The sequence below is a fragment of the Oncorhynchus tshawytscha genome, linkage group LG20, assembly GCF_018296145.1.
Source record: "Oncorhynchus tshawytscha isolate Ot180627B linkage group LG20, Otsh_v2.0, whole genome shotgun sequence".
Lineage (NCBI taxonomy): Eukaryota > Metazoa > Chordata > Actinopteri > Salmoniformes > Salmonidae > Oncorhynchus > Oncorhynchus tshawytscha.
The window spans coordinates 12,183,184-12,210,704 of NC_056448.1; the positions used below are offsets into that span (position 1 = coordinate 12,183,184).

The 27,521-nt window shown below is 45.4% G+C and overlaps 1 protein-coding gene across 3 annotated transcripts; it reads right to left on the reverse strand.

Moving 5' to 3' along the window:
- Positions 1 to 798: 798 nt before the first annotated feature.
- On the reverse strand, positions 799 to 25,823 carry LOC112219486 (pikachurin). 3 transcript variants are annotated; one of them, XM_024380775.2, is made up of 24 exons: positions 25,440 to 25,823; positions 24,870 to 24,973; positions 20,556 to 20,642; positions 20,449 to 20,475; positions 20,210 to 20,327; positions 19,676 to 19,811; positions 17,992 to 18,158; positions 17,787 to 17,902; positions 17,205 to 17,676; positions 16,979 to 17,079; positions 16,724 to 16,824; positions 16,507 to 16,651; positions 16,212 to 16,401; positions 15,210 to 15,335; positions 14,870 to 15,113; positions 14,537 to 14,648; positions 14,224 to 14,352; positions 3,778 to 3,958; positions 3,642 to 3,665; positions 2,418 to 2,493; positions 2,163 to 2,306; positions 1,960 to 2,043; positions 1,715 to 1,818; positions 799 to 1,606 (listed from the first exon to the last, which is right to left on the reverse strand). In XM_024380775.2, exons 1-24 carry the CDS (start codon positions 25,543 to 25,545, stop codon positions 1,455 to 1,457), a joined length of 3,246 nt encoding a protein of 1,081 aa, XP_024236543.1. In that variant the 5' UTR covers positions 25,546 to 25,823; the 3' UTR covers positions 799 to 1,454. The 3 variants fall into 3 exon arrangements, with proteins under 3 accessions (XP_024236543.1, XP_024236545.1, XP_024236546.1); XM_024380777.2 differs by lacking the exon at positions 3,642 to 3,665 and having other exon boundaries at positions 25,440 to 25,822; XM_024380778.2 differs by lacking the exons at positions 15,210 to 15,335; positions 16,212 to 16,401; positions 16,507 to 16,651; ... (9 more) ...; positions 24,870 to 24,973; positions 25,440 to 25,823 and having other exon boundaries at positions 14,542 to 14,648; positions 14,870 to 15,011.
- Positions 25,824 to 27,521: the final 1,698 nt, after the last annotated feature.

Sequence of the window (27,521 nt, forward strand, 5' to 3'; positions counted from 1 at the left end):
TGAGTATTGCACAGCGGGTATTATGCAGTGAGTATTGTACAGCATGAGTATTGTACAGTGAGAGTATTATACACTGAGTATTGTACAGTGAGTATTGTACAGCGAGTATTACAGTGTGAATATTATACACCGAGTATTGTACAGTGAGTATTACAGTGTGAGTATTATGCACTGATTATTGTACAGCGTGAGTATTGTACCGTGAGTGCATCAGTGAGCAGCACATGGGTATCTTCCTAACAAGTAAGGTTTCCGCTGTGAATCTGTTGTATAGAAAAAGGTACACTGGAAGTTGCTAGACATGCTAGATGGAAATAGAGCACTCACAAAAAAAATGATGTTCTTTTCAGTAGGAGAAGGAGTAATTGTTCTGAGAATCTTAAGACCGTTTTCATCTGGAACGGCAGAAATGGCCTTAAGATTCTCAGAACAGAAAATTTGCTCTTTCTCCTACTGAAAATAAGATGATTTTTTTCAGCAATTTCTGACTGACATCTTTTTGAGTGGAAGATGTGCATGAACATTTCTAGGAAATGTTTATATGTCCTTCGCCATCACTTTCTATTGAGCTATTGTTCCCCTATGGCAGACAATATAACAAGGACTGTATATATGTGTTTGTATGGAGGAGTCTGGCAGACTATTTCTGGCCCAGTAGGTGGTCAGTTGTTTGGGAAAATAATGTTTCAGTTTGAAGACTTTTTTTCTCTGTTATGACACAACACAAGAAAGGTAACTTTAGTGGTACACCTAAAGACAATATTACCACATTATTTCTCAATGAAAGACAATCAAATATAACATGCTATTTAAAATGTTTATGTTTGTAAAAAGGCATGTCAGGACATGTTATGGCATTTGTATATATTTCCACATCCATAAAATCTTCCGCATATTACAATACATATACATCCTATATATTTCCTTTGACAGATATATGGTTACAATGCAAGTTGAACGTTGTGTTCGTCATATGTACAGGATACACATGGTGTCCACTGTCCAAGGAAATGCTTCCTTGCAGGTTCCTTCTCTACAATGCAACAACAATAAGAAATAATAAGAGTTAAGAATATGAACATAAAGTAAACACAATGCATGTATTACGGGATTAAATACACAAAACAGCTGGATAGCAGTATCTGACAGTACAAAACCCTACACCCCACCTCAGTATCAGGCACAAAGAGATTCTAGAAGGCTGTTCCATGCCTCTACTGCCCATGAGACGGGAACCCCCCCCCCCAAAAAAATCTATACATTCTCAAAACAATTGAAATTCTTTACAGTAAAAAAACAATAAATAATAAAATATTTGCAAGTTTAACCATCAATTGAGTGTTTGGGTTCATCCCAAGACATACAGTGAATATGAACATAATTATAAAACATGATATAGTCTGCTCATGGTCCCCCCCGTAAATGAGTCCCCAGGGAAACGAGGTTAGCAGCTGTCAGGGCCGGCATGTGTTGATGTTCTTGCCGGCGGCAGCATCCTCCACCAGAGACAGGTGGTAGTCAGTAGAGAGGGTGAGCTGAGAAATGCAGCCCACCAGGCCCCACAGGTACTGGCCATGGGTATACAAGCCAACCTCTTTCATTCCACCTGCAGGAACCACAGCATCATCATCATCCTTAATATTATTTTCAACATCAATATTTCCACCATATCATTCCCACCACCACCCCTGCTATCTCCAACAGCACTACTGACCCAGGTACACCATGCTGTTGGTATTGAGCTGTCTCATGTTGCCTGGTGATCTCCCTGTACTGGTCTCATAGTGGTCCACTGTCAGGCTCCCATACTGGCCATCTCTGATAAAGACACAACCTCATTACATCACACCACCAGAAAACAGACTCCACCAAATCGCTGTGTAAATGCAGGTAACATAATTGTTTGTCAACACGTCAACATTTCAGAGCCAAAGAAAGGCTGGAATAGTGAGAGGTCACCTGACTGCCTTGACCCGATGCCAGTGTCCATCACTAAAGGTTCCATTGACCATTACTATGGCAACACCACTTCCAAGGTTATAGCTGAATAGAAAGGGTCAACGTTAGAGAGAAGCATGATCTCCCTCTCTCACAAACACACACTCTCTCTCTCTCTCTGACCCCTGGCATATAGCCTCCATTGTTTACGGGGCTACCTGTACCTGAAGATGAGAGCCCCGTCGACCAAGCCCAGAGAAACAAAGTCACTGTTGGCTCTCACAGGAGTGTGGCCTCGCCATAGCAACAAGCCATCCTGAGCGGAGCTCCTAAAGCGCAGCAACACATGAGTCCTGCAGCCTGACACCCTGATACAGAGATAGTAGTCAAGAGTGAAGAGATAAAAGTATTATCTACTGACATGGTTAGTCGATACATAATGAAATATGCAAATAATCTGGAAAATCGAAGGGGCATACCTCTTTAAAATGTCCTTGTTGTTATAAACGAGGTAGCTTCGTCCAATAAACTGGGGAGTCTCAGTTGCCTCGGTTACTAAAGGATGTACAGTGTCTTCAGAAAGCATTTATACCCTTTGACTTTTTCCACATTTTGTTAAGGTCACAGCCTTAATTAAAAAATGATTAAATATTTTTTTTTTCTAATCCATCTACACACAATACCTCATAATGACAAAGTGAAAACGTGTTTTTAGATTTTTTTGTAAATGTATTGAAGATGAAATACAGAAATATGTCATTTACATAAGTATTCACACCCCTCAGTCCAGAATCACCTTAGCGATTACAGCTGGGAGGCTTTTCTTCCAGCTCTGTCAAGTTGGTTGTTGATCATTGCTAGACAGCCATTTAAAAAAAAAGTCTAGACTGTAATTAGAGCACTTAGGACATTCAATGCCGTCTTGGTAGGCAAGTCCAGTGTTAATTTGGACTATGTTATTGTCCTGCTGAAAGATGAATTAGTCTCCCAGTGTCTGTTGGAAAGCAGACAACCAGGATTTTGCCTGTGCTTAGCTCTATTTCTGCTCAAAGGGATATTCAATGTTTTTTGTTACTTTTTAAAATGTTTACCCATCTAAAAATAGGTGCCTTTCTTTGGGAGGCATAGGAAAACCTCCCTGGTCTTTGTGGTTGAATCTGTGTTTGAAATTCACTGCCCGACTGTGGTACCTTACAAATATTTGTATGTGTGGGGTAGAGATGAGGTGGTCATTCAAAAATCATGTTAAACACTATTATTGCAACTTATGTGACTTAAGAAAATTCATACTCCTGAACTTATTTATATTGAATATGTACTGATATTTCAGCTTTTCATTTGTAATTCATTTATGAACACATCTAAAAACATAATTCCACTTTGACATTATGGTGTATTGTGTGGATGCCAGTGACACAAAATCTAAATTTAAATCAACAAAAAAATTCATCCTGTAACAACAAAATGTGGGAAAATTCAAGGGGTGTGAATACTTCCTGAAGGCACAGTAAAGGGGAACCTGTACTTACCCACAATTTCCACTAGATGGCACTACAACTTTTCACATGGACATTCAAATCAATAGGGTGTTTCCAATTACAAGTAAACGCCACATGCTTTCACATGCTGTTATACAGCTTATTGTTATAATATATCATTGTAGAATTACGCAACGGAGCAACATGACACACAGTGAGACTTACAGTTCATGCAGTAAGTTCCACATTCTGCTCAGCAATACCATGGTCAGAGAAGAGAGAGAGTGAGAGGTGGGTACACTAGAGATGTGTGCATGCAACATACACATGCATTATATAGTATAGCAGTGAGAGTTCTGACCTTGTAGACAGTGCTTTCCAGTGTATCCCAGGGGACAGTCACACTCATACAAGGCCTGTTTTGGGCGGCACGTGCCCCTGTTGGCACAGGGGGAGTCTACACAGGGGTGCAGGGAGTTCTCCATGTTTACCCCTTCAGAGAAGTCCTGGGGCAGACGGATGCTGCGCTCATTAAGAGTGATCTGATAGAGATGGGAAGGGCAGAGGAATATGGAACAGCCAATAAGGATACAGGAGGGTGGAGACAAATAGTTAGGGCATAACTATGTGATGTATCCCCGGCAATCATTATGTACAATACTGTTACAGAACCACATAGCTTCAGTAAAATGTCACTAAGTGTATTTGACAGTGATGAGATTAGAAACCTTTACATTTCCTATGGGGGGGGACATGCCCTGCAAACCATAATGAGTCGTTGGGATGTCCCCGTGACGTCATTAAATGGTTGCCTAAAGTTGTCAGGACGTCGTGTCATGGTCCGCTGGAGGATTTTGTCTAGTTCCCGGTTTGTCCCGTGGATCTTTTCATTTAAAAACATTTTTTTAACCGAGGCCACACACACACAACCTAGTTTCATTATACACCACCCCTTGTTACTGTTGCCAAGCCAATCAAGGCCCTGATTGGTGAACAACTGATCAAGTCACAGCTCTTTGTCTTTTGGCAATGCTGGGGACACAGAGTGCTTTCACATACAGTTTTCTCAACTTACATAGTTGACACATTTTGACATACATTATTACATTGTGCATGTATTTTTCATCCCAAGAATGTCTTAAAAGCGGCTAACCGGGAACTATAAAAAGGTCCGCCAAAGAACGTTCACTTGGGACCGTCACCTGATGTTTTATTTGTAGTTCAGTTTATTAATTCAACCATTTAAAAAAAAAAACAAGCACTCATACAACTAGAAAAAGCCATACATGCACATGAGTTAAATCACGGAGGATAACACACAAAGTCTGGGACTTATTTCCATTGTGTTCCTCTTGAAACAAGATGGCTAGGCAAGATCGAACACGGTTGAACACAGTATGACAGCGAGATAATGAAACAAAAAAGAACATCTATTTCATCATTGCAGTTACATCATAGGGGTCATTCACACGGGCACAGAAGACATCAAACAGTGTTTTTTACTTTATTTTTAATGCTGCCCAGAGGGGGAAGTGATTTTTATGTGCAGAGGCAACTCCTTCCACTCCAGTATACAAGACAGTGCCCTTCCCAGCATTACTCCTGAACCTTGATAAGTACACATTAGCGACACCTGATCTGGGGCCTCATTTAGAAAACTGTGCAGAGGATTCACATCAAAAGGGTGGAGTACGGACGAAACACAGAAAGGGCTTATGCACAAAAATATTCTGATTTATAACAGTGTGCGCACGCATGTCCAATGCCGGTTTACCTTCATAAATCACAATCAACTTGAAATTTGGCACATGTGAGCGAGCGTCTTTTTGACACCCAAATCAAATCATATTTTATTTGTCACATACACATGGTTAGCAGATGTTAATGAGAGTGTAGCAAAATGCTTGTGCTTTTTTAAATTTTGTTATTTATTTAACCTTTATTTATCCAGGTAGGCCAGTTGAGAACAAGTTCTCATTTACAACTGCAACCTGGCCAAGATAAAGCAAAGCAGTGTGACACAGACAACAACACAGAGTTACACATGGAATAACATGGAATAAACAAGCCAATAACACAATAGAAAAAAAGAAAGTCTGTATACAGTGTGTGCAAAAGACATGAAGAGGTAGGCAATAAATAGGCCATAGTAGCAAAGAATAACAATTTAGCAGATTAACACGAGTGATAAATGAGCAGATGATGATGTGCAAGTAGAGATACTGGTGGGCAAAAGAGCAGAAAAGTAAATAAAAACAGTTTGGGGATGAGGTAGGTAGATTGGGTGGGCTATTTACAGATGGACTATGTACAGCTGCAGCGATCGGTTAGCTGATGTTTAAAGTTGGTGAGAGAAATAAGTCTCCAGCTTCAGCGATTTTTGAAATTCGTTCCAGTCACTGGCAGCAGAGAACTGGAAGGAAAGGCAGCCAAATGAGGTGTTGGCTTTGGGGATGATCAGTGAGATATACCTGCTGGAACGTGTGCTATGGGTGGGTGTTGTTATTGTGACCAGTGAACTGAGATAAGGAGGAGCTTTACCTCGCATAGACTTATAGATGACCTGGAGCCATTGGGTCTGGCGACGAATATGTAATGAGGGCCTGCCGACTAGAGCATACAGGTCGCAGTGGTGGGTGGTATAAGGTGATTTGGTAACAAAACAGATGACACCGCCATGCAGTAATATCTAACAAGTAATCTAACCTAACAATTTCACAACAACTACCTTATACACACAAGTGTAAAGGAATTAATAAGAATATGTACATAAAAATATATGAATGAGTGATGGCTGAACGGCATAGGCAAGATGCAGTAGATGGTATAGAGTACAGTATATACATATGATATTAGTAATGTAGGGTATGTAAACATTATATGAAGTGGCATTGTTTAAAGTGGCTAGTGATACATTTATTACATCATTTTTATCATTATTAAAGTGGCTGGAGTTGAGTCAGTATGTTGGCAGCAGCCAGTCTGTTAGTGGTGGCTGTTTAACAGTCTGATGGCCTTGAGATAAAAGCTGTTTTTCAGTGTCTCGGTCCCTGCTTTGATGCACCTGTACTGACCTCACCTTCTGGATGATAGTGGGGTGAACAGGCAGCGGCTCGGATGGTTGTTGTCCTTGATGCTCTTTTTGGCCTTCCTGTGACATCGGGTGGTGTCGGTGTCTTGGAGGGCAGGTAGTTTGTTCCCGGTGATGCGTTGAGCAGACCTCACTCCCCTCTGGAGAGCCTTGCGGTTGTGGGAGGAGCAGTTGTCGTACCAGGCGGTGATACAGCCCGACAGGATGCTCTCGATTGTGCATCTGTAAAAGTTTGAGAGTGTTTTTGGTGACAAGCCGAATTTCTTCAGCCTCCTGAGGTTGAAGAGGCGCTGCTGCGCCTTCTTCACCACGTTGTCTGTGTGGGTGGACCATTTCAGTTTGTCTGTGATGTGTACGCCAAGGAACATAAAACTTTCCACCCTCTCCACTACTGTCCAGTCGATGTGGATAGGGGGGTGCTCCCTCTGCTGTTTCCTGAAGTCCACGATCATCTCCTTTGTTTTGTTGACATTGAGTGTGAAGTTATTTTCCTGACACCACACTCCGAGGGTCCTCACCTCCTCCCTGTAGGCCGTCTCGTCGTTGTTGGTAATCAAGCCTACCACTGTAGTGTCGTCTGCAAACTTGATGATTGAGTTGGAGGCGTGCATGGCCACGCAGTCATGGGTGAACAGGAGAGGGCTGAGAACGCACTCTTGTGGTGCCCCAGTGTTGAGGATCAACGGGGTGGAGGTGTTGTTACCTACCCTCACCACCTGAGGGCGGCCTGTCAAGAAGTCCAGGACCCAGTCGCACAGGGCAGTTTTGAGGAGTTGAGGGTACTATGGTGTTAAATTCTGAGCTGTAGTCGATGAACAGCATTCTTACATACAGTGGGGCAAAAAAGTATTTAGTCAGCCACCAATTGTGCAAGTTATCCCACTTAAAAAGATGAGGCCTGTAATTTTCATCCTAGGTACACTTCAACTATGACAGACAAAATGAGAAAAAAAAAATATTTGCAAATTATGGTGGAAAATAAGTATTTGGTCAATAACAAAAGTTTCTCAATACTTTGTTATATACCCTTTGTTGGCAATGACAGAGGTCAAACGTTTTCTGTAAGTCTTCACAAGGTTTTCACACACTGTTGCTGGTATTTTGGCCCATTCCTCCATGCAGATCTCCTCTAGAGCAGTGATGTTTTGGGGCTGTTGCTGGGCAACACGGACATCATTGTTGGGCAACATCATTGCCATGCTGAAAGACCCAGCCACGTTTCATCTTCAATGCCCTTGCTGATGGAAGGAGGTTTTCACTCAAAATCTCACGATACATGGCCCCATTCATTCTTTCCTTTACATGGATCAGTCGTCCTGGTCCCTTTGCAGAAAAACAGCCCCAAAGCATGATGTTTCCACCCCCATGCTTCACAGTAGGTATGCAACTCAGCATTCTTTGTCCTCCAAACACGACGAGTTGAGATTTTATCAAAAAGTTATATTTTGGTTTCATCTGACCATATGACATTCTCCCAATCTTCTTCTGGATCATCCAAATGCTCTCTAGCAAACTTCAGATGGCGCCTGGATATGTACTGGCTTAAGCAGGGGGACACGTCTGGCACTGCATGATTTGAGTCCCTGGCGGCGTAGTGTGTTACTGATGGTAGGCTTTGTTACTTTGGTCCCAGCTCTCTGGTCATTCACTAGGTCCCCCCGTGTGGTTCTGGGATTTTTGCTCACCGTTTGTGATCATTTTGACCCCACGGGGTGAGATCTTGCGTGGAGCCCCAGATCGAGGGAGATTATCAGTGGTCTTGTATGTCTTCCATTTCTTAATAATTGCTCCCACAGTTGATTTCTTCAAACCAAGCTGCTTACCTATTGCAGATTCAGTCTTCCCAGCCTGGTGCAGGTCTACAATTTTGTTTCTGGTGTCCTTTGACAGATCTTGGCCATAGTGGAGTTTGGAGTGTGACTGTTTAAGGTTGTGGACAGGTGTCTTTTATACTTATAACAAGTTCAAACAGGTGCCATTAATAAAAGGTAACCAGTGGATGACAGAGGAGCCTCTTAAAAGAAGAAGTTACAGGTCTGTGAGAGCCAGAAATCTTGCTTGTTTGTAGGTGACCAAATACTTATTTTCCACCATAATTTGCAAATTAATTAATTAAAAATCCAGAAAATGTGATTTTCTGGATTTTTTTCTCTCATTTTGTCTGTCATAGTTGAAGTGTACCTATGATGAAAATTACAGGCCTCTCTCATCTTTTTAAGTGGGAGAACTTGCACAATTGGTGGCTGACTAAATACTTTTTTGCCCTAACCCACTGTCCAGATGGGTTAGGGCAGTGTGCAGTGTGTTTGGGATTGCGTCGTCTGTGGACCCATTGGGCCGGTAAGCAAATTGGAGTGGGTCTAGGGTGGAGGTGATATGGTCCTTGACTAGTCTCTCAAAGCACTTCATGATGACGGAAGTGAGTGCTACAGGGCGATAGTCATTTAGCTCAGTTACCTTTGTTTTCTTGGGAACAGGAACAATGGTGGCCCTCTTGAAGCATGTGGGAACAGCAGACTGAGATAAGGATTGATTGAATATGTCCGTAAACACACCAGCCAGCCAGCCAGCAGTTGCCTATAAATAGTCAATGAAACGCCCTAATTAATATTCATCAAAAACTGACTGCATGACAACAATAACGGCAGAAAGGCTAAAAAAAAGACATTTCACCCAGTGTGAAATGGAAGTTCTTGTAGGAGAGGTTGAAGCAAAATGTATTGTTTGGTGGACAGTGTGGGCATTACAAATGCCAAAAGGCGTTAGAGTGGCAGCATGTGGCGGACACTGTGAACGCTGCTGGTTCAGAAGGTCGGACCCTCTCAGAAATAAAAAAGAAGTGGTCCGATATAAAAGCCTTTTGAGTGGAGTAGTGACGGAGGTGGAGGGGGACACAACCATGCAAGACACACCGGATGATCCAGGTATGTAATGACAATTCCCTCCTTTCAAAAGAGTCAACCAAATGCAGTCAAGTTGTGTTTAAACATATATTTACACAAATATTGACATTTTCTATTTATTATTTTAGTCGCTGCGTATTCCAGCGGGGGTCGGTGGTACTGCAGCTGAGCGTTCCAGCGGGGGTCGGTGGTGCTGCAGCTGAGCGGAAGCCGAGTGTTCCAGCGGGGGTCGGTGGTGCTGCAGCTGAGCGTTCCAGCGGGGGTCGGTGGTGCTGCAGCTGAGTGTTCCAGCGGGGTCGGTGGTGCTGCAGCTGAGCGTTCCAGCGGGGCTCGGTGGTGCTGCAGCTGAGCGGAGGCTGAGCGTTCCAGCGGGGCTCAGTGGTGCTGCAGCTGAGTGTTCCAACGGGGGTCGGTGGTGCTGCAGATGAGTGTTCCAGTTGAGTCGGTGGTGCTGCAGCTGAGCGGAGGCCGAGTGTTCCAGCGGGGGTCGGAGGTGCTGCAGCTGAGCGCTCCAGCGGGGATCGGTGGTGCTGCAGCTGAGCGGAGGCCGAGTGTTCCAGCGGGGGTCGGTGGTGCTGCAGCTGAGCGGAAGCCGAGTGCTCCAGCGGGGTCGGTGGTGCTGCAGCTGAGCGGAAGCCGAGTGCTCCAGCGGGGTCGGTGGTGCTGCAGCTGAGCGTTCCAGCGGGGGTCGGTGGTGCTGCAGCCGAGTGTTCCAGCGGGGTTCGGTGGTGCTGCAGCCGAGTGTTCCAGCGGGGGTCGGTGGTGCTGCAGCTGAGCGGAGGCCGAGTGTTCCAGAGGGGGTCGGTGTTCCAGCGGGGTCGGAGGTGCTGCAGCTGATTGTTCCAGCGGGGGTCGGAGGTGCTGCAGCTAAGCGGAGGCCGAGTGTTCCAGCGGGGGTCGGTGGTGCTGCAGCTGAGCGGAAGCCGAGTGCTCCAGCGGGGTCGGTGGTGCTGCAGCTGAGCGGAAGCCGAGTGCTCCAGCGGGGTTCGGTGGTGCTGCAGCTGAGCGGAAGCCGAGTGCTCCAGTGGGGGTCGGTGGTGCTGCAGCTGAGCGGAAGCCGAGTGCTCCAGCGGGGTTCGGTGGTGCTGCAGCTGAGCGTTCCAGCGGGGTCGGTGGTGCTGCAGCCGAGTGTTCCAGCGGGGTCGGTGGTGCTGCAGCCGAGTGTTCCAGCGGGGGTCGGTGGTGCTGCAGCCGAGTGTTCCAGCGGGGTTCGGTGGTGCTGCAGCCGAGTGTTCCAGCGGGGTCGGTGGTGCTGCAGCCGAGTGTTCCAGCGGGGGTCGGTGGTGCTGCAGCTGAGCGTTCCAGCGGGGTCGGTGGTGCTGCAGCCGAGTGCTCCAGCGGGGTCGGTGGTGCTGCAGCTGAGCGGAAGCCGAGTGCTCCAGCAGGGTTCGGTGGTGCTGCAGCTGAGCGTTCCAGTGGGGGTCGGTGGTGCTGCAGCCGAGTGTTCCAGCAGGGGTCGGTGGTGCTGCAGCCGAGTGTTCCAGCGGGGTCGGTGGTGCTGCAGCTGAGCGTTCCAGCGGGGGTCGGTGGTGCTGCAGCCGAGTGTTCCAGCGGGGTTCGGTGGTGCTGCAGCCGAGTGTTCCAGCGGGGTCGGTGGTGCTGCAGCTGAGCGGAGGCCGAGTGTTCCAGAGGGGGTCGGTGTTCCAGCGGGGGTCGGAGGTGCTGCAGCTGATTGTTCCAGCGGGGTCGGAGGTGCTGCAGCTAAGCGGAGGCCGAGTGTTCCAGCGGGGGTCGGTGGTGCTGCAGCTGAGCGGAAGCCGAGTGCTCCAGCGGGGTCGGTGGTGCTGCAGCTGAGCGGAAGCCGAGTGCTCCAGCGGGGTTAGGTGGTGCTGCAGCTGAGCGTTCCAGCGGGGGTCGGTGGTGCTGCAGCCGAGTGTTCCAGCGGGGTTCGGTGGTGCTGCAGCTGAGCGTTCCAGCGGGGTCGGTGGTGCTGCAGCCGAGTGTTCCAGCGGGGGTCGGTGGTGCTGCAGCTGAGCGTTCCAGCGGGGTCGGTGGTGCTGCAGCCGAGTGTTCCAGCGGGGTTCGGTGGTGCTGCAGCCGAGTGTTCCAGCGGGGTCGGTGGTGCTGCAGCCGAGTGTTCCAGCGGGGTCGGTGGTGCTGCAGCTGAGCGTTCCAGCGGGGTTGGTGGTGCTGCAGCCGAGTGCTCCAGCGGGGGTCGGTGGTGCTGCAGCTGAGCGGAAGCCGAGTGCTCCAGCGGGGTTCGGTGGTGCTGCAGCTGAGCGTTCCAGCGGGGGTCGGTGGTGCTGCAGCTGAGTGTTCCAGCGGGGGTCGGTGGTGCTGCAGCCAAGTGTTCCAGCGGGGTCGGTGGTGCTGCAGCCGAGTGTTCCAGCGGGGGTCGGTGGTGCTGCAGCCGAGTGTTCCAGCGGGGTTCGGTGGTGCTGCAGCCGAGTGTTCCAGCGGGGGGTCGGTGGTGCTGCAGCCGAGTGTTCCAGCGGGGTCGGTGGTGCTGCAGCTGAGCGTTCCAGCGGGGTCGGTGGTGCTGCAGCCGAGTGCTCCAGCGGGGTCGGTGGTGCTGCAGCTGAGCGGAAGCCGAGTGCTCCAGCGGGGTTCGGTGGTGCTGCAGCTGAGCGTTCCAGTGGGGGTCGGTGGTGCTGCAGCCGAGTGTTCCAGCAGGGGTCGGTGGTGTTGCAGCCGAGTGTTCCAGCGGGGTCGGTGGTGCTGCAGCTGAGCGTTCCAGCGGGGGTCCGTGGTGCTGCAGCTGAGCGTTCCAGTGAGGGTCGGTGGTGCTGCAGCTGAGTGTTCCAGCGAGGGTCGGAGGTGCTGCAGCTGAGTGTTACAGCGGGGGTCGGAGGTGCTGCAGCTGAGCGGAGGCCGAGTGTTCCAGCGGGGGTCCGTGGTGCTGCAGCTGAGCGGAAGCCGAGTGCTCCAGCGGGGTCGGTGGTGCTGCAGCCGAGTGTTCCAGCGGGGGTCGGTGGTGCTGCAGCCGAGTGTTCCAGCGGGGTCGGTGGTGCTGCAGCCGAGCGTTCCAGCGGGGTCGGAGGTGCTGCAGCTGAGTGTTACAGCGGGGGTCGGAGGTGCTGCAGCTGAGCGGAGGCCGAGTGTTCCAGCGGGGGTCCGTGGTGCTGCAGCTGAGCAGAAGCCGAGTGTTCCAGCGGGGTCCGTGGTGCTGCAGCTGAGCGGAGGCCGAGTGTTCCAGCGGGGGTCCGTGGTGCTGCAGCTGAGCAGAAGCCGAGTGTTCCAGCGGGGGTCCGTGGTGCTGCAGCTGAGCGGAAGCCGAGTGTTCCAGCGGGGGTCCGTGGTGCTGCAGCTGAGCGGAAGCCGAGTGCGCCCAGCCCCGGCGTCTCCACTGCACTTCGTGTGTCACAACCCTCCAGCGGCCGTGTCCTCACATATGCAGTCCTGCAAACGCAAAGAGACTATAGACACTATTAATGAGGTTGCCAAGGAGTTGCAGTGAGACAGGCACGGCTTGGTTTCTGCAGGTGCTTCTCTGTAAAGCTGGGCCCACTACAGCACAGAGATCCAAGAAAACAACGCTTGGTAAATCAGAACCGGCTCATAAGCCACTTCATCATCGGCCAGTAAATCTTGCTTGTCTCTGAAAAATCACTCTCTCCGAATTCTTCCAACAGTGCCAAAGCAGCCATTGTGGGTCATTACACATTGTAATTGCATGCCTTTTTATACCCACCCATTTGATGGTCAAAGCTACCCAGTTGCGTAACACCTTCAGGTGTGGTAATTACCCTGATTTTAACTGACAATGACAGGGCCATTATCACATTGACAGTTCTGTGCAACAAACATGTGATAACAATAAATGAAAACTGTGTACTCGTATCTGCCCGACTGAGGCATCGAAACATCCATCAGTTTAAATGTAATTTGTCCTACTGTTCACCTTATTATTTATGAGAATACATTTAATAACGTGCAAGTATTGTTTAATAATTACAGATACAATTAACTATGATTCCCGATTAAACTGTACAGCATATTTGAGGGGTTATTTTGCAAAAACAGATCTCTGTTTGTATTTATTATCCTAAATCATGTTTTTTGTGTGTACTCCAGGGAGCTCTTCATATATAATACGTGAGAGGTAATATTTAGATTTATTTTACACCATGGTATCAATTTCAAAGTATTTCTTGAGTTTCATCCTGCCATCGGAGTCGCAGTTTCTAATTTTATGTGCGTACGTATGGGTCAAAGTGCCAGTGGAGGACCGCACATTCAAGTTTGTTTTCTATAAATCCCAAAGTTTGCTTAGAAAGTGGCGTACACCTTATTTTTTAATCAGTTAGAAATCTGGGCGCAGAACCATAAATACTCCCGTAAACCAAACCCAGTCTAATCTGGGACACCCTAGCCTCAACATGCAGCCAATTGAGTTCTTGAAAGCAGCTCCTGCCTATGTGAGTATGTGGACTCCCCTTCAAGACTATCCTGATCAGCTTATTCTGGGCTATCTGGAGCTTCCCCTTCAGAAGCTTAGATAAGCCCCCCCCCAAACCAGGAAGTACTAGCGAGTCAAAATGGCATTGAATGTGGCTATTGGCTAGCACTTTCATGGAGTCCTTATCAAGCAGCTTGGACTTTCTAGACAAAAACTTAGTCCTGCCATTAACCTTCCCTAGTACTTTAGCGGGAATGCTTTAGTGGGAACGTACAGGGAACTAGACAAAAGTCCCCCAGAGAACGTTCCCTTGGGATCATCACGTAGTGTTCTTAGAACGTCACTGGGATAACGCCGCACCGAAACCCTTAAGGGACAAAATGGGAACGTCGCCGAATGTCCACAGGACATCCCGTTTACTGGGTGGTGTCATATCTACCTATCAAACACTGGGGGCTCATTGGTCTGTGGTACCTTTTGGATACTGCCAGTGAAGTGGTGGAGCAAGGCGGCACCAGCGTTGATCTTAGTCCTGGGGTTGGTGTGTTCTGGAACGCCCCCGATGTACAGAGGACCGCTGCACCTGATCTGAGTGAATGCTCCCTGAACAACAGGAGAGAGGAAGCCAAACTACATTTACTTCAATCTACATTTACTTAAAACAACCATCAAAGATGACCAAATTCACATTTCAGTATTCTTCTAATTTACAGTTTGAATACATTATGATCCGTCTTTACTGAAATGTTCAGTGTATGTTTTCAGCAGGCTCCATGAAGGTCTGTACCTCACCCAGGCTGTGTGTGGGCATCTGGTTATCCACCTGCAGGATGCCCTCTCTGCCCGTCCTGGAGACACGCAGCTCATGCCACTCGTTCATTGTGAGCGTCTCTTCACTCCTGCACATGAACGATACATCAACCTCACCAGTGCTTACCAGACACACCATTTCTCCTATTTGGTTAGATTTATGTAATGCCTTGGTTCTGCACATAGATGGCCTTTCCTCAGAATGTGAGTGCTCCACAACGTCAACATGTTGAAATATTTAATTAAAATGTGCATGCTTCTCAAAAACAGGACTCTCCCACGACTAAGCAACCCTACTGTTATCCTTAACCTGATGGTGGCTGTCCCAGAGCCACAGTCGAAGCTGAACTCCAAGTATCCTCCCAGCAGACTGATTGACAGGAAGTCTCTGCTGGCTGAGTCCTGACTGTAGAGCAGAATGCCATCAGGAGCCGTCGGCCTGAAGGTCACCTCAAACTCCATCCAGGACAGGTAGTGTCTGGAGGACCGAGGCCAGGGGGCGCTGGCGTACGACAGCACAGACGCGTTAAAGTACGGCACAACCAGCTGGAAGCCTGGGGGAATACATGGAAGGGGTTACAGGTAAGGTGTGTGTGTAATTACAGTAAGTTCAAGATTTTTAAAAATGTGGAGATGTGGTAGCTACTCACTCTCCTGGCATAGAGGACCCCTATAACCCAGTGCGCACAGACATATGTACCCATCTGCATGGCTGGCAAAGCAAGTTCCTTCATTGGCACAGGTGACCCCTTCACAGACACTGGCACTGCATTCACCTACAGGGTGAACCACATACACCATAGTGTACCAGTCATTTAAAACAGTCCTACATACATTCTGTCATACTAGAGGCATAGAGAACAGATGTTTATGAAAGTGAGCAAGAGAGCGAGGGAGAGAAAGACAGAACGAGAAAAGAGGAAGAGATATATTGAAAGATAGATACGGAGAAAGAGTGAAAAAAAAGAAAGGCAGAAAAAAATACAAAGTGTGTCAGTCCACAAATGGACCAAAACAACCCCCCTCCCCCTTTTTTTTTTTTTACATAATCTAATTTATTGAGTCAGCTCATTAGGGACTATTGTGTCTGACCACTTTGGCATCTCCCTGCTGGCATTCATCAAATCCTATTGAACTAGAACACAGACTTCCTTTCTGTCTCTCTGAATAATAGGAGTGATGAGGAGGAAGCCTTCCAGAGGCTGCCATAGAAACGCATCTCACCAACCCTAGGCCAATCTAACCAGACGCAGACCCACACATCAAAGCTTTGTCTGCTCAGTCTTAATGTGCACATGTTGTACACAACAGGGACTGCTGTGTGTCACAATATCTACTGAACAACTGACTCAAGATGACAGTATGTTCTTAGGATATTCAGACATCAACAAGAAAGAAGGCAAATTGGCCAGTGACCAGAAAGTTGTTGGTTCCGACAGAAAATAAGACATGACAAGGGGCTTCAGAACAATTAGAAGTTTATAACCTACTTGTATGATAATCATTGATTGACATGTTACTTGCTATGACCTTCACGCAATAACATAAATAAGCAGGGATAAACTCACCAAACAGAGAGAGTAAAGGAGGTGAGAGATTATGATGGAAACATTAATGTATTAGAATCCAGTGGCTTCAGTTCAATGACTCACCCACATCCGCCCCACTAAGAGCCCATCCCATTGGCCAAGGCCTCATGTCCGTCACCCTGCTGTTGATACTTAGCGTCTGGATACACCCCTGGAAACCCCGATTGGTCCCTGCTGTCCTGGCCAGCCAATAAGCATTAGGGGAGCCTCCCACGTAAAGAGGGGTTCTGAATGTGATCTTATTGTAGTCCCCCTGTAGGATCAGAGATTAGGAGATACACACCCGGACCCCACATAGGGTTATTACATTGTATAATGTGTATTTACCACCAGTAGCAGCAGAATGAATTGTCCTCACCTGTGAGTGTCCTGTGACAGGTGTGTCATTGTCCAGTCTTAGCCAGCCAATCGCACCCTCCCTGCCGACAACGACACTGTGCCACTGGTCCAGTGCCACCCGACTCCCACTCACTATCTGGGCAGTGCCTGTGCCACAGTTAAACCTGCACACACAGATAGAGGTGAGGTGAGTCAGTCAGTGTGTGACTGACTGATTTGTATCAACATCCACCCACCTAAAGTGGAGCTTCCCATGTATGAGAGCCAGCGAGGTGAAGTCTCCACTGCCATGTTCATTCTCCCCACAGAACAACAGAAGGCCATTCTCTGAGTCAGTCTGTGGGGTAACAAGACAGGGGTGAGCGTCCATTTGTTTTACATCCTTTAGAATACCATTGGCCTTTTATTTGGGATGCACAAAATCGCTTTACAGCTTATTTCTATGAAGGAACTGCAACACATTCAGAATGAAACAGACGTCAACATTTTACCTTAAACACAAGCATGATCTGAAAGGATTGATAGGAATTCTTCAGAGGCTCAAAGGCAACATGGGAGAAGCCGTAAAACTGTGGATATTTCACCACTACAACTGGAGGACAAAGAAACCAAGAACAAAAATAAACAAATAAGCTCAAATTCAGTAGCAAAACAGAGAGAGACTAGTGTCCATCAACTAAGCAATAATAGTCCATTAGAGTGGTTCTCTTGTCTCACCCTGAGAGCAGGCGTCCCCTCCTCGGCCCAGGGCACAGTAACAGCGAGATCCCCCACTTTGGTAGTCATCTATACACACACTGTTGAGAGAACATACAGCGTCCTCACAGGCCAGGTCATACAGCCCCCTCACCTGTCCCTTCCACTGGGACCTGGGGCCAGGAGGGGTAGGGGAGAGGGGGCCAGCCAGGGTGGAGCGGGCCGGGAGTGGGGCTGAGCTAGGGGTCGGCAGAAGGCTATCCAGGCCTGGAGACGAGGTGAGGGCAACTGGGTTGGTGGTATGGGTGTGGTTGGTGGGAATGGGTGTGGTAGAGGTGGATATTATAGTGGTTGCCTTGTTAACAGTGATGATGGTGCCAGAATCAGCAGTGTTCTCTCTAGAAGACATTCCTCCTCCCCCTGTGTGAGAGATGGGACTCCATGTTCGGGACCTCGGCAGAGATCTTCGGTCTTCTTCTGGAGAGAAAAGTGGCTGGAGCAAAGACAGTAGGACACACAAAAAAAGAAGAGATACTTGGACGTTTGGCAAATATCTAACGAGAAACATAGTGATTGTGAAGCCTGCATGACACCGTCTTTTACCTCCTGAATGAGGGCCCCATAATCAGAGTTCTTAACATCAGTCAAATCCTCCAGATGAAAGTTGTCGTTGCCAGGAGAACCCTGACCCAGGCTCCCGCTGCCCCCTTCCTGCACACCTAACACAGAGACATGAATAAATGACAATCACGGACTTGGACGAGCAGTTTGTCAAATCATTCATGAAGAGATGCCTCCCCATACTCACTGAAGGTCCATATTGGGTCAGTGATGGCACTGTGTGGGCTGGCTCCGTAGACATTGACTGCCTGGACAGCAAAATGGTACTGAGTGTCAGGATCCAGTCCTCTCACAACCACCGAGCTGCTGTTCACTGGATCCTTTAGGGACGTCCAATCAGAGTCCAGCTCTGGTCTGCATGGTATCACAGGTAGAGACAGACTGAGGTAACGGTATAAGTAACTGTGAATGCATTTGACTCAGCCATTACAATCTGACTGGGTAGTGTGTCAAAGACAGGCGGGTAATGGATAGGTTAGGAACTCTTACACACGTTAGACAACATCCACGTACACGTGTGAGACAGGCTCTTCCAAAACACCCGCTTGCTTACAGTAATTGCGTGCTCATATTGCCATTGCTGAGACAGGTTGAAACATTATAGAATTGTGAAGGTCTGAACAACAGCCTGTCAGTGAAACTGAGCTCAGCAAAATATAGACAAGTGAAGTATGTTCGCGTTACCCTTGTCCACAAAGTCATGCTGACTACAGCCTTCATAAGTATTATACTGCCTTCGTCAACATCCTTCAACTCCGGTCACGTAGTTTCAATGATAGTCAGTATCCATCCTCTATTCACAACAGATTCAAGCGAGAAATGCCCTCCAGTCATTTTAGCCCTCTAGTCATCTTGTTAAAAGGACAGAACAGTATCTAGCTGGATCCAGACACACATCGTCTCTCTCTGGTGTATACTGTATGTGTGTGGTCTGTCCCTGGCTCTGGATATCTGCTATCTGCCAGCTCTTTAGACAAGAGATGAATTACTCAATAAAAATCCTACGGTACTTCACAGCATCATTAACATTCCATGTTTGGTCCCAACACGCAAACAGGCTGCACGCAAACATTTACTCGGTTTGCTGTTCAAATGACTCCTTTTTGGAATGTCCATTCAAATCTATCGAAATGTTTGACAAATTGACTATTTCTTTAGTTCTTCTCTAAATCCTTGTACCCATAGAAAAAGAAAAGGCACACATCTCATCCCCATTGAACTGTCAGCCTCGCACAGTATTGTGGTGTTTGTGTGTCTGACCTTGTGAACCACTGTAAAATCCATTATCACGCTTAGCACTCCTGTAGATTTCCAACATTGTTTTTCCTCCACTGCTTTTGTTCATCAAAACCAAACGTGTTGGCAACCTATCTGTAAGAGCAGTGATTCCGGGAGATTGTTGAAAATAGCCACCGTACGTTATGTACAACCTAATCTCCCGTGGACAGATACTGCGTGTAGACCAAAGAATCAGCCGGGATTGAATGGGAGGTGTGAGATAACGAGCTGGAGTAGCTCCGGTCTTTGGGTTCTCGCCACTGTTTATACAGACGTATCAGGATTGGGGGCGAAGACTGAGAGTTTCCTTTTGTGAGGGTGGAAACTTCACAAACCGTCGGAACTGTCAATTTCTAAACACATATAGACCCACAAGTTAATGAGACAGCTGACCCCATTTTGCAAGATTTTACTTAACCGAGATTATGCACAACCATAATATTTTCAGCCAAAGTGGTCTTCACGTTAATTCAAGGACACATTTAACCATTACACACATTCAGGAAAAATAACAGCAGTAAAGGAATGAAGACAAGCGGTTGACTGGGGCACACACTAATAAGCACTATAAAAAGAAGAAAAACAACTCTTACCTGATATAATACACAATGAAATGAAGGACAGGTGAGCTTCCCTTTCTTTCACTCTGTTTCCATGACAACTCGGTTTCAGTGTCCGAAACAGCCCTTACGGCTGGTTGTGAGGGGGCCGAGGGGGGCATGCACATCTCTGTTGAGGGTAGTGGTGGAGTGTGGAAAGATACAAAAACAATCAAAGATGTGAAATCTTTTCTCTGAAATTCCACGTCCTTGTTATTAACTCAAAGCGTGGGTGCATTCAGGGGCAGTGGAGCAAAGGGGCATTCAGTAGGTTCCGTGACGCATGAACCTCCCCTCAACCCCCAGCATCAAATTGTTGTTGTACAGTACAGCGAATGAACTGAAAATAACAATCCCAGAAGAGCCATTTGTAGTCAAAGTGCCACCTCCAACCATTCTACTCTTTTCTAAACATTCAGTAAATAATTCAGCCCCAGATTCATTGCTACACGCAGTAAGCGCACTGGTTTTCCCTCATTCAGGATGACTAGACTGGCCAAGGTGAGTCCCTCTCCTCCATCCACTTACCTGGTTGGAAGGTGCTGACTCTCCGTGGCACGCTGGGTCGTCCCTCTCCTGCCCATCCATACGCACCGACACTAAACACATACTGGGCTGCCATCTTCAAACTGCCAATTTCTACATCCTTACAGCCACAGGAAGATAAAAAAATATATATATATAGGAAGATAAACACTTTGTGCTCATTCTATCAGTAATCTCAGCTGAATGATATTAGTTGAACATGTAATGCAAAATACACTTACAAAAATGGTGTGCCCATTGAACTTTACCTGAAAGTAAAAATAAAGGATTTTCTGAGAAAAATTGTTGAAAGAATAACATATTCAATATAGAAGGAGAAATAGCTCACTGCAGCCAACACGTCCAGACTGAGACGAACATTCACTGCTACTGCTGAACTTGCTGGACGGCCATTCCTCATCTCAGTGTAAAACACCTACAGCAGAATACACAAATACTGCATGTAGAATTATACATATCTGTATACATCTCAGGACACCTCAGATTAAATCACCTCTGGGATCATTTGTATTGTAAAACAAATCAAGGAAACCATGTGGTTGTCTGTACACAAAAGGCAAATGAGCTCTAAAGGACTGTGGGGAGTTGAGGACAGCAGAGGACAAAAAAAAGAGCCTATAAGAGACAAACAGAACCAAGTCTAAGTTACTGTAGCCCACTGAACTGTATCAGATTTCTGGGCTGACCTAGCTCATCGTTTAACAATGTGGCCCATTACAATGACAAGCCATAGTCAAAGCTGAAACACTAACTGCATGTTGTTTTACGGTAGAACAATTAGTGTACAGCTGCCTGCTCAACCACGGCATGGTTACTGCCACGCTGAACAATATGTCTGTCACACTATTAAATGCAGACAACAGAACTCCAAATGAGACAAAGAGCTGTAATAACTCAAAAATATCTCAAGGCTTGCAGTCTGTTCAATTGAATTAGCATCTTGCCACAACCAGCACCTCAAGGACTACAAGATGCCATATCAATGTGCGCACCTCGCTTTCCCTGCACATCAGCAGATTGTTCAAGACGCCAGCAGTACACTCACATGTCTAATAGGATTGAAGTGTTCCTTGTCCTTCTTACTTCCAAACATCCTCCCTGAGCCTATGCTGGTACTGCACAGTGTTGGCATTAACCCTCTAAGGGTAAACTCCTGTCCTGTACAGTTCCTTCAGGAAAGTATTCAGACCCCTTGAGTTTTTCCACATTTTGTTACGTTACAGCCTCAGCAATCTACACACAATACCCCATAATGACAAAGTGAAAACAGGTTCTTAAGACATTTTTGCTCATTTATTAAAAATAAAAAAACAGACATTCCTTATTTACATAAATATTCAGACCCTTTGCTATGAGACTCAAAATTGAGCTCAGGTGCATCATGTTTCCATTGATCCTTGAGATGTTTCTACAACTTGATTGCAGTCCACCTGTGGAAAAAAATCTATTTATTTGACATTATTTGGAAAGACACCACTGTCTATATAAGGTCCCACAGTTGACGGTGCATGTCAGAGCAAAAACCAATCCATGAGGTTGAAAGAATTGTCTGTAAATCAAATCAAGCAATCAGACCTTTATGGTAGAGTGGCCAGAAGGAAGCCACTCCTCAGTAAAAGGCACATGACAGCCCACTTGGAGTTTGCCAAAAGGCACCTAACGCACTCTCAGACCATGAAAAACAAGATTCTCTGATCTGATGAAACCAACATTGAACTCTAGTCAGGATTGAGGGAAAGATGTACAGAGCAAAGTACAGCGAGATCCTTGATGAAAACCTGCTCCAGAGTGCTCAGGACCTCAGACGGGGGAGAAGGTTCACCTTCCAACAGGCCAACGACCCTAAGCACACAGCCAAGATAACACAGGAGTGGCTTCAGGACAAATCTCTGAATGTCCATGAGTGGCCCAGCCAGAGCCCGGACTTGAATCCGATCGAACATCTCTGGAGAGACCTAAAAATAGCTGTGTAGCAACGCTCCCTATCCAACCTGACAGAGCTTGAAAGGATCTGTAGAGAACAACGGGAGAAACTCCCCAAATACAGGTGTGCCAAGCTTGGAGCGTCATACCCAAGAAGATTTGAAGCTGTTATTGCTGCTAAAGGTACTTCAAAGTACTGATTAAAAGGTCTGAATACTTATGTAAATGTGATAGTTTTAAAATGTTTAATACATTTGCAAAAAGCTTTAAAAACCTGGTTTTGCTTTGTCATTATGGGGTATTGTGTGTAGATTGAGGGGAACATTTTTATTTAATCAATTTTAGGATACGGCTGTAACGTTACAAAACTTGGGAAAAGTCAAGGGGTTTGAATACTTTCTGAATGCACTGTATAAAGTGCTTTAATTTCTAAACGGTAAATCAGATATGTATGAAAATACCCTCAAATAAAAAGGTGACATTATGTACAGTCGCCGCATGAAACATTTGATCTCAAATCCAAAATTATGGAGAAAAAAAAATCAAAGTTAGGAGAGTGTATATTTAAAAAATATATACAAAAAAATATATACAAAAATGTATGAATCCAATTCATACAATATGTTACAAATTTGTTGTGTTTAAGATACTGAACTGCATCTTTAAGTGTATAAAGACACTTGACAGGCTTTCCTTGCTAAATCATATACACAAGACAAGTCACCTTGGTAGCTCTTTACACTCATAACACATATGCGGTTTGAAAATGGCAGATTTGGTCACTGATAAGCACCTAAATTGGACCGCAGTGGCTAACATGCTATACATGTCAGAGGTAAGAGTCTTCAGACTCTCCGCTTGACAGCACTGTATGGGATTCAGCTGACAGGCATTCTAAACGGCAGCATCAAGCACAACAAGAAGATGCCCCCATCCCTCCTGCTAATTGGGCTACTTTTGCATATTTTTCGTTGCTTGAGAGAGGGGAATGCTGTAAATCAGGAGAACTCGATGCTGTTGAGGATTATAATAAATACTGCTGTGATGTCATACAAGCAAACCACACACCCCTAAGTCCAAATGTGCACTTCACATTTCCATATTATTAAAAAAATGTCAATTACAGCATTAATGTTTATAATCACATATGTTCAATGTACAGTTATAAGGATAACATGGCGTCATACCCTGGGTTGTTCTGAACAGAATGAGCCTATGTTTGTCGTATTTAGAAGACAATTTGCTGCGGAACACTCCCCTGAATGCACTCATGAATCCATTCTATACGCACCAAAGTGCCATGTGAAAACTTAACACTATAGGAGAGTATTGTATAACTTAGCTAGTCATGTTGACAATAGAACAAGCTTTCAAATTATGCCCACCTGACCCAGATTTCAAATGATAATGGACCGTTTTTGGATTGCATAAACACCAGTATGGTGTGATGGTGGGGATGCAGGTCTAGTCAGTGTCCCCCCCCACCCCCACCCCCACGCAAATACTGTTTACAGATATTTTTTATCAATAATTATGATAAAAAAGTGGGCTTAAAAATTAAGTTAGTAAATCATTTTACATCAGAATTTTTTTTTAAGCAGGGCAAATCTGAGGGGGCACGTGCCCTTGTCTTGGGCGTAACGGATCTTGATACAGGGCTATGTTCCAAACAAACAAAATACAAGTGTGCTTGTATCTCATAGAGCCTTCAACCTCATAGTTTCCTTGAGTCATAAAAGTGCATTGAAATGATTTAGTAACTGAGCACACTTTGGAGAGGTGTATGGCCTCTTGTGCAAATACTTTTCTTACGATTTACCATGAATATTGTTATTATGTTACTGAATGTATCCACAGTATTTTCAGATTTCTTTATCGGCAAATCCTGCGAAAAGTACAGTAAAATTGACATAAAAGCAAGTGTAATATTCGTATTCAGTCTTGTGTCAGGTGAAGTGATGTGTCCTCACCTTTTGGTCTGATAATTTACCCATATTCTCCAAAGTGTTCCCGTTCAATTGCTAACGTGGTTATGCATTTCTCATATTTTCTTCAGTTTGAAAAAATTCCATTTGGTACCATCCCACGAGTGTAAACGGTTAACAAACAATCTGCTCAAATACAGTAAAGACAGGCTTGTTTTGGACCTCAAAATGTAGCAGTGACGAGAAATCTGACAGAAATTAACACTCTCAAAGACACAGTTACTTTGTAGGCTATCCCCTGGAGGGAAACTGACTGGGGGTTAAATGACTTTGACTAGATGACAAAATGACTATAGGATTTTACAAGCCGTCATGTGGATCTCTAAGCATGGATTATTAATTTAATCATCTCCTCCCAGGCTCAGGGCCTTGTCACAATTCGGTATTACAACTAAGAGTCTGAATATAAACTGTGACTAAAAGCAAACAACCCCTTTCTGATTTTCCCTTGGGAGAGTACATTTAAAACCCGCAGTAGCTAATGATGTGTGTGGGAAGCAAACTTTGCAGTTTCACATGACAATGGGGTTTCTGTCTACTAGAGATATACCAAGAGAGGAAGTTTGATTTGGAATAAATGAAAAACAAACCATTTCCTTCAGTTGGGAGAAGGTTAGGCAGGGGTCAGTTGCTCTCTCTTCATGAGAACTTGACTAAGATTAGAGATGGTTTTCCTTACAACACTCAAACATCATCATTCCAGAGGTGTACAAGTGAGACACAGTAGATCTTACCTTGTAACCTGTAACAGTACTGATGTGTCTCAAGGGTATCCACCACTTGACTGCAGTGCAGTTGATCGTCTCCAGCTCAATGTCCAGAGGTGGATGGAGACGCTCTGCACAACCAAGAAAAACATGACTATTTTTTAACACAGTAGTACCAAGTGAACAAAGACAGTGACATTTATAATTGTATTTAACAATTTTGTCCACTGGAAGTTGTACTATGGGATGCTTTCAAACCCATAGAGCTGCTGAGTTAATAACAGCATAGCTCACATCCCTATATTACCTAGCTATCTTCCGTGGCAGCTATATTTAAGCTATATACTGGGAAAAGAAGTTCATACATCAACATATATGGGCTACAGGTACGAATAACCCCGATAAACTGTAACGCCTTCCAAAAGTCACCAAAGTCCATGTGTCGCCTAAACATAACAATGCTGCAAGGATTTTATTGGGTAAATCGGGCTACATCATAATAAAACAAATACTAAGCTACACAACAAGCACTTGAATAAAATGTCCACAATAAATTGTCAGAACTTCAACTTAATACAGGTGAGGACATTAACTTACCTGATCCTCTGACGTACGTCCTTTTAACAGCAAAAGATATGCCCACCGCGTTCAGTAACACCAACACAATAAAGCACATGCGTATCTTTTGACTCAAGACATCCATAACTCAGAAAGAGTTAATCAACTGTAAACAACACAGAGCATAAAACTTTGAGGAATGCGTTTGAGCGAGTGTGCACTCTGTTGCAAACGGAAAATGTTTCCCGAGAATAGGTGTGTGTATGCGCAAGCGAGACGAGTTCAATCATCTCCCCGAGACGGTCAACATTCGGATGATGATACCAGACAGCCTTCTCCACAGCGTATCTGGACCATATCGGCGGGAATTATCTTCAGAGAGCCTACCAGTACAGTGGGCGTGTACTGTCCTCCAGTGACGTCCGCTACAGTTTTGACAGCACCTTCTATCAGTGCAGCCAGGTAGTGAGCAGGTAGGTGTAGGCGCCACGTGGCTTAATTAAGAGGATGAAGGAATGTTGACCAGATGTGACTGATCACAGGCTATCGAATAATAACAACAGGGGTTCATTCATTCAATCAGACAATGTTGGTCAATTGTGTTTGTCAGTATGTCCCTTTAAAAAAATAAGTATAACAGTAGAGGTATAACAGTATAACTACAGTTTCAATATAATATACAAATGATAGACAAATGATACAGACAAAAAATATATACAGTGTATTCGGGAAAGTATTCAGACCCCTTCTTCTTTTCCACATTTGGTTACATTACAGCCTTATTCTAAAATGTATTAAATATATGTTTTTCTCATCAATCTACACACAATACCCCATAATGGCAAAGTGAAAACAGGTTTTTAGAAATGTTTGCAAATGTATAAAAAAAATCAAAAACAGAAATACCTTATTTACATAAGTATTCAGACCCTTCGCTATGAGACTCAAAATTGAGCTCAGGTGCATCCTGTTTCCATTGATCATCCTTGAGATGTTTCTACAACTTGATAGGAGTTCACCTGTGGTAAATTAAATTGATTGGACATGATTTGGAAAGGCACACACCTGCCTATATAAGGTCCCACAGTTGACAACACATGTCAGAGCAAAAACCAAGGCATGATGTCGAAGGAATTGTATGGAGAGCGCTGATACAGGATTGTGTTGAGGCACAGATCTGGGAAGGGTACCAAAACATTTCTGCAGCGTTGAAGGTCCAAGAACACAGTGGCCTCAATCCCCTCTTATATGTAAAGTCCCCATATTTGGGGACCCTATTTGTTTTCATTTATTCAATTCAGTTTGGGATGAGAATGGTAGCCCCTACAGTATCTGCAAAATCAGGGTGTCTGCAGAAATCTGAATATCTTAATCGCAATTGATCGGTGCCTTCAAATCTTTTGTGACTTACTACCATATATGGGAATACGAAAATGTAAGGCCAGGCCGATGACCTCTTTCAAGATGGCTGCTACCTACATTCCGGTTAGTGTTGTGAAGCCTAAACGAAATAAACACGGAATACCTTGATACACACCGAAAGCCGGAGCTCCACAGATCACGTGGACATCTTATTGTTTGCCTGTGACCTATCGTTATTGATCACCAGCCAAGAGAGCCAAAATGTTGGTTTTTACAAAACGTTTTCACCAAACAGCAACCATCTTACAGGGTAAGCTTCGATTTGGTCTGTTTGAGTTATAGCTGCATTGGGTTATCAAATGAATCCTTAGGTTGGTAGGAACAAATCTAGCCTATCGCCAATGTTATCTGATGCTGTATGACTTAATGTCAACATGGAATGTTCACCAAGTGACAATCTTTGCAGATGCATAATGCAAACTATTGCTACCTGGCTTAGATGTTTCTTCTCGGCCGACAAAGATTGCTTTCTAGAAGGACTGGATCTACTTTTAGATCTGTACGTAAATTATTTATGACTTTATATAGCTAATTTACTCTATGTATTTTGTTTTCTTTATAAGTTGTCTGCCTTTTCTGCTTTGAATTTAGTTTACATCGGCCCATGTAACAAGTCATTTCAGTGTTATATAATTCCAAAGTAGTTATTGACTGTTTCTTCATATTAGTTCACTGTTTGATGTTCTAAGTTTCATCCTT

What these genes read in the sequence shown, in the direction of transcription:
- LOC112219486 (XM_024380775.2), bottom strand. Translation starts at nt 25,545, where the DNA reads ATGGATGTCTTGAGTCAAAAGATACGCATGTGCTTTATTGTGTTGGTG. An exon ending in GACGTACGTCAGAGGATCAG is followed by an intron (nt 24,974 to 25,439) that starts GTAAGTTAATGT and finishes TTGGTTGTGCAG; the next exon opens with AGCGTCTCCATCCACCTCTG. An exon ending in CCACACACAGCCTGGGTGAG is followed by an intron (nt 14,353 to 14,536) that starts GTACAGACCTTC and finishes CCTGTTGTTCAG; the next exon opens with GGAGCATTCACTCAGATCAG.